Source organism: Pelmatolapia mariae, linkage group LG10_11 (assembly GCF_036321145.2).
Source record: "Pelmatolapia mariae isolate MD_Pm_ZW linkage group LG10_11, Pm_UMD_F_2, whole genome shotgun sequence".
In the NCBI taxonomy this organism is placed as follows: Eukaryota; Metazoa; Chordata; class Actinopteri; order Cichliformes; family Cichlidae; genus Pelmatolapia; species Pelmatolapia mariae.
In genome coordinates, this window is record NC_086236.1 from 55,052,454 (window position 1) to 55,059,500 (window position 7,047).

Consider the following 7,047-nt stretch of genomic DNA (forward strand, 5'->3'; position numbering starts at 1 on the left):
TACTTGTTGATCAGACTTGAGACTGTCTTTATGTTTGCTACCTTTTCACACCTTCTATATTAGTAGAGACATTACCAGGGGTACCTCAAGCACAATAAATGCAGCTAACAGTTTACTGCTGCAATCCAGCTTAACATGTAAAAAACATATATCCATGAAGGTTAGTAAATAACACTATTATAGAATAAACAAGTGAATTTAAATGCATTAACTATAGCTTTTGCTACTTGGTCTAAGTTTATGTAAATCCTAACAATTATTATGAACTATTTTTGGATTATGTATTTTTGCTTTAAAAATAAATAAAAAAATTTGTCCAGCAAGTTAACTTTACTCAATCTGATACATATTTTTAAGGAGAAAAATTATTGTAAAAGCTTTCATACAAAGAAACTCCATCCCAGTCTATATTAAATGCTGAAAAAAAAGTCGCAACAGGCATAAATAACACTTTAACAGGCGTTATTACCACACCGAAAAAAAACTCGGGCACAATAAGTGGAATCGTGTACGAGAAACATGTGTTATTGATAGTGCTGTCACATAAACATAATGGTAGCGGCCGGAGTGCAATCAAATAATTAAAGCATCTTTCTCTTTTTTTAAAAAAGCCGTTCCGTCACAAAGCGCGCACCGTCAGCACAACCTTACTCAAAGTAACCCTCAACATCTTAGCGCTTAATCAAATATCGACTGGCCTGCAGAATGACGTAATCTTGATGAACATTATTGTTCAAGAGAAAAGGGGGAACATAAATTTAACGTAAACAGGGGCATCAGTGCTGGGGGGGCACTGATGCCCCTGGGGTAACAGCGTAACCATTATATTCCAGACAGTCATTGGTGAACCGCAGCACGCACGAGTCCCGAAGATTAGCCTGCTCTGCGTATCCCTGGATGGGACAGGCATGACAATGATGCAGGGGTCCAGCTTCGGAGATTTAGAGCTAAATGAAAACTTAGAAGACGTGCCAAATTGGTGTGAAGTGCAACGAAAAGCGCCCGTTGCAATAAAAATGTTCGTGTTTTTGTCCTTTCAGATAATTTTCTGCAGACTTGCCTTAGCTGCTACCTGACAGAACGAGCTGCAGCGGCACTTGACTCCGCGATTCAACTTCAACAACAGTGAAAGAGACAGGCCAAACACACGGAGCGCGAAGTGACATGACAATGCACTCACTCAAACAAAACTCGCACGACACAAAGCTGCAGACACGAGGAGGTGAAAGAAATAAAACAAAATCACATCTTTAGAAAGACTGCTGAAGCGAACGAGAAAACAAGCTGTTGCATGAAAAAGGGAGAAGAACAAGTGAGAAGAATCGCTTTTTAAAAGAATAATAATTAAAAGATGACAAACCTGCAGAGGCGCGTGCACGGTCCTCTGCATGGTGGCAAGGCTTTCAACTTACCAAACAAGTGCAGAAAATGTGAAGCAGTCTCTCAGAAGAAACCACGTTGGACTGAGAAAAGATTACAATACGATCTATTTAGAGAAGCATAACGTCACCCTGGGTGACGTCACGTGGGATTCCTGAACTTCTAAATCATTGTGGTCCGCTGGTAGGTGGAGCCAGCGGGGCGGAGTTTGCAAATGCACGCCCAGGGGCATGTATGAACACTGCTGGCCCTTGGTGGGTGTGGTCCAAAGCTGGAGCGCCAGTACAGAGCAATGAGCGCAAATAAACGTGCGGTGCTGCAGCTTCTATCTGTCAACTGCGAGAGCGATAAACGGGAAAACACGCGAAACAGTCCCACGCGTGAAGTATAATCAAGACCCTGCAAACTTTAACCAACAAAATCGAAACTTTATAATAAGAAGCTTCTGTCCTACAAGTAAATAAAAATAATTCCACTATTTTCTGATTTCCAGCTCCATATCTTTATTCTAGGACTCAGTAGCTTTGAACATTAGCCACAGCCTCTCAGCAAATCCACTGCTGAACCAAGCCGTTTTAACTCCTCTTTTTCAAAAGCTACACTTCCTTTACGCCAGCTTTCTATTGATTGACTCCCCCTTGCAAACAGAAGGTTTGAACATCAGGCTAGATGACTGGGATGACTATATTAGGGCTGTTTTCTCTCACAGGAGCTTTGATTATTGCAGTATTATATATTTATGTACATGAGAGAAAATAAGGAAACACAACAAAAGTCCCCCTTAAAAGGAACCAAGCAGAAACTGTCTTTTACAATGTACCTTGTGTGCGCTTGTGTGACATGATGAGTGAAGTGTTTGTCATGCAAGAATACAAATGTTCTCAGACGTACAAACCTAAATAACCTAAAGTAATTATGAAACTGGGAATCTCTTCAAAATAAATTATAATAAACAAACATGACCAAGTCTAATGACTCCAGAAACAGGAAAGTTACTTTTTGCTAGAATTACGATACGATGACAATCTGCATACTGTATTACTCCCTGACGTTACTGTCAGGGCCTTAGAAACTTGTTTTTGTCAAACTGGCTTCATTTTTTGCTTATGTTTCACAGTGAGGCTATAACCTGGCAGGACTCAATGCATCATCAACAGCTTGACTGGTAAATGAATTGAATGTGCAAAACACGGAGTGTTGCCTGTTGCCTTTTCTAAAGTGTGCCTTAGCTACAGCACATAGAAGAGATTTAAACAGCTCTGAAGTACAAAGCATTTATGTTGGAGCTCTGCACGACCTGCTGGTGCCAACTGGCTGTGATTTCTTGGGCCACAGACACTGGTAGTGAAGCCATCCTCGGTTCCAGGGATTAATGACTCCTCACACATTGAGAAATGTTTACCACTCGCCACTCCACTAGACACACTAAGAGCTCTGTCACTGAAACAATAACGCAGTCTGAAAAGCCCTCATAACTCAGAGCCTCTCCGCCTCTGTCTTTTAACCAGAGCTTTAATCAACATTTATGACATCCTTTTGTCTCTTTATTGCCAATATATTTCCCAACCAATCCAAACATTATGCTCCCAGAGGAGCAGACTATTAAGGTTGGAAAGAGCCGATACAGTTTGGGTCAGTGACCCACACTAAAGTGGACTTGATCTATATTATACTAAACCTTTTATTATTATGCCTTTGTGCAATGCTTCTAGCTAAGATCACCTTGGGAAGATAAGGACCAGTGATGATGCTTTGTTGTAGCAGGTGCAAAAGGTGAAGGAGGCTAATAACAAAAGCGTCTCATAGGTTTTCAATTTTCATCAAAATATAAAGCACTTTAATGAATATTCCACTTTGCAAAGCAGTCAGCTATAGAAAATAGATGTCCACATTAATGCTGCTCTTCATACCTCAAGCAGAGATGACTACACCCAAAGAGATATTAGTATAAAGCTCTTAGTAACTGTGCAACAACAGAAATCTAAGATATTTAGTTATCTGTTACCGCTCATATAAGCAAATTCTTCTCCAAAATTTGGGGTAGAAAAAGCAAAATAGAAAATAGAAATATAAAACTAATAAATGATTGTGGGTCTTTGTCAACTGGTGTTTTCTTGTTTTCACGCACTACTGGTGCATCCTCACCTTACATTTTGGCTTAAAAACAACTTCTAAAACTCTGATTTTAACCAACAATATATCAAAGCAGTCACTTTGGGGAATTCTGCACTTTAGTTTGTAGATGAGATCATCCATAGTGGTGTGTTTGTTTTAAAATCGCTACGTTTCAATCAGAGGCTTCACCATCTAACTCTTATCACATATTTAAGACCAAGCAAGTCATGACTGTTGTGGCAGAGGGAAAGATGTAAGATCAGACCTAAGCAGCCAAGTAAATTTTACTGGCATCTGAAAGAAGATAGTCTGGGCTTTTGGGTAATGCAGGGCTGCCTGATAACTGCCTGATAGCAGTAGTTATATTGACAGATTCAAACTTTCTTCAAAAATGTTCTATTTTTTTAAAAAATTAGTTAACAGAATAAATTGTTATATATTCTGAATGTCAAAAATAAATAAATAAATAAATAATGTAGAGTTACTAATCTGTCTGATTTGAAAACATAATCATATCTTTACAAAGCCAGGAAAATATACCAGCCTAGCTGACTATAAATATTGAAAGACATTGCTTCTGAACTGGTGGGAATGTCGTTCCAAGTGTTTGCTGTTCAGTGGTTAAAGATCAGGAACTACTGTGTGGTGAGGGAAACCTCAGGACATACTGAATATCACAGTGTTGACACTCTGTCAATGTCAAGGTCTGTGGGTTGTAAAAGAAAAAAGAAGATATATTTGTGTTACTTGAAAAATGAGAATGTTCAGTAATTACAGTTCACTGCATTGCAAAACAATACAGAAATAAAAAATCAATACTGGTTTATGGGGATGTTTTGAAATTAAACTTCAAAATAAGGATAGAAAACCCTTTACTCTACAGGCAGTTGTTTAACCAGTAAATTTACTTTTGTGCACTGCAACATCTGAGTTACTCATACATCTTATAAATTTCAGCATTCAGATTAAATATTGAAATACTGAAATGAAGCTAGTGGTTTGAAACTGTCAAGACTCAGTAATTTCTGTCTTGGTATGCCATCTATCTCTGCTGAGCTTTCTAATGGCCCTGGGAGTCTTGTCCAAAAAAACATATACTCTGGAGGGTCCTCAGTAGATAACCTTAGTGGCTTTTTCTCGCTCAAACACTTGACCCTATAACATTTTGGACGATAAATGGTGGTGCCTGAGTGAAAGCTATGGAGATTTGTAATTGTGTAGGATAATCTTTTTGCACAGCATTTGCGAGAAAGTTTATCAGTCTAATGATATATGAACTTGGCTTCTGTGTTACTTAAAGAGGATTATTAATAACATTTTTAACAATAACAATTTTTAAATGTTATATGGCGAGGCTAACAATAACACTATCATAACACCTTTAGATTACATTACAACACTGCATGGATAATATTTTGTGAGTGGTATTTCCATTGTGTTAGTCATCCCTATATGATTTATATTGGCTTGCAGGACCCGCTGTCCTATTACAAATCACTTAAATAAACACACTGATGATTTGAGCTAGAAATAAAGTCCCTAGGGAGGTGTTTTCACTTTCAGCTGTTTGAAATAAGTCTCCACTCCATGCAAAAATGAAGCCAGAAGGACTGAGGTGCCCTTTCTTTACTGTAGTGTGTAGGAGTGAGGAAATTATCTTATTGGTTGGCTCAAACTTGCTGGGCAGTTCCCAGAGAACAGAAGGGTTTGGTCACTTACGAGCAGCTGTTAAACGTGACTTTGCCTGCATGTGTTTCCACAGCGAGGTTGAACAGTCTATTCAGTACATCCTAAGCCCAAAGAATCCCAAACATATCTATTACCTCATCTCTAAACTTAAGAGTAATGATTAGGTGAAGCCTTACCCATCAAGCAAAAACGTCAATAAATAACAGAGGATAAGCCATGCCAGGATTTTTAAAAGAAACCCATCAGTTTCCTCAAACAAGAAGCTGTGAGTGATGTAATGCTTTCATAGTAATATCCCACAGTATTCTCATGCATAACTGGAAAAGAAAAAAGTTTTACCATCACTGGTCTGAAATTTGGATGAGCCCAGTTATGACCCATTACACATCCATCAGGCACAGACTCAAAGTTACCACACAGTCCATGGATGCAAAAAAAGTAACTAAAGAATTCTTCCACTCACTTTTTTGACTCTTTAAAAGGGAACATTTGTTACATATTGTCACATATACATTGTAGAGACCCGTGTTTCTCTCTTACAAGTTGTTGCATCAGTCACTCTGTTCTCCTGAAAAAAGTCAGATGGGGGGAAAAAAGAAAAGAAAGAAAGAAAACCAGCTCCAGATTAGATTAATGACAAGGCACAAAATGTTTCAGATCTGTTACTCTGACAAGTAATTTAATTAAACGTAGCGCACACACGCTGTAGTTGTTCAGAACATGGGCACATTTTCAAATTGATTTTATGCATTAATGAACGATGAAAAATGGCAGCATGCACTTAATTCCAGCCTGTCTCTACCTCAGACTACCTCAGAAAATAAAATCACTTTGCAGAACAAGGCATGTGAAGTGCTGTTGATAGTAGGAAAAAAACCCATATAAAAATAAAATCCTTAGGAAGGATGAAACCTCTTGTAGGACTATACTGTTGGCTGAGTTAGAGATAGTCCTGGGAGACCTTTAATCCACTGAACATGACTTACCTCTATTCACTGGCCAATACTGCCGCTCTGTGGCCATTAGATGCTCTTAAGCTACTTGTTGCTCCAAAGTGGAATTCACGGCACGACTTATTAATTAACCACATTTACTACAAAATATTTGCACATCATTGCAAATGTAACGAGCATCAGTTAGTTCTAGAATACGATTCCGGTGAAGGCAGACACTTACTTAGTTTGTTGAAGTGGCCCACATCCTACCCGGCACTTAATTAAAGGTAATCTGAAAACTGAAAGAAAAGGCACACAAATAAGTCAATATTAAGAAAATAATTTGCAGTGAATCGCACTTTTGTTATTAAATAATATAACTGCTATTTTAAATGCGCATACTATGACTGCAGTACATACTCTATACCTATCTTGTCATCTAACGTTTACTTATCTGCTGTTTTACTTGATAATTCAAATTTGAACAACAGTTCACGTAATTATAAACAAACTTTTAATTTTTTAAATAAGCGATTAATGTAGCTAGACAGACCAAAAGATGACGTTTTGAAATGTATATTTAGGCTCTTGGCATAACAATGGCAACAACATTGTGTGTTTTTATTTAAAATAATCAAGATTATATTAAAAAAAATGATTACGTCTTTTAAAAGGAATACGAAAATGTTTATAAACTTTAAAATGAGGTCTATTTCAATTCTCATTTAATATCCTGTACGACCCTAAACTCTAACAATGTATCCTAGTTTGCCAAAAGTTTAATTTTCATCTAATATATTGCCATCCCTTCACTGCAGGCCTACCATAAGGACTCACTTCAGATACGAACTGTATAACTAGAGGCAATTTAGTAAAATTGTTTTGGCTTTTTTAATGAAAGTCAAACAGCCTCACTTCCGGTGCCATT

The 7,047-nt window shown here is 37.7% G+C and overlaps 1 protein-coding gene across 5 annotated transcripts in view; it reads right to left on the reverse strand.

The window, feature by feature from the left end:
- Positions 1–6,387, reverse strand: part of creb5b (cAMP responsive element binding protein 5b) — a 41,513-nt gene extending 35,126 nt beyond the window's left edge. For 3 of the 5 annotated variants that reach the window (XM_063488110.1, XM_063488109.1, XM_063488108.1), the window contains exon 1: positions 1,361–1,448. In XM_063488110.1, coding sequence (XP_063344180.1) covers positions 1,361–1,390 — 30 coding nt within the window. In that variant the 5' untranslated portion in view covers positions 1,391–1,448. Of the gene's footprint in view, positions 1–1,360; positions 1,452–6,360 lie in introns of those variants that run through there. The other 2 variants (XM_063488112.1, XM_063488111.1) reach the window with 2 other exon arrangements.
- Positions 6,388–7,047: the final 660 nt, after the last annotated feature.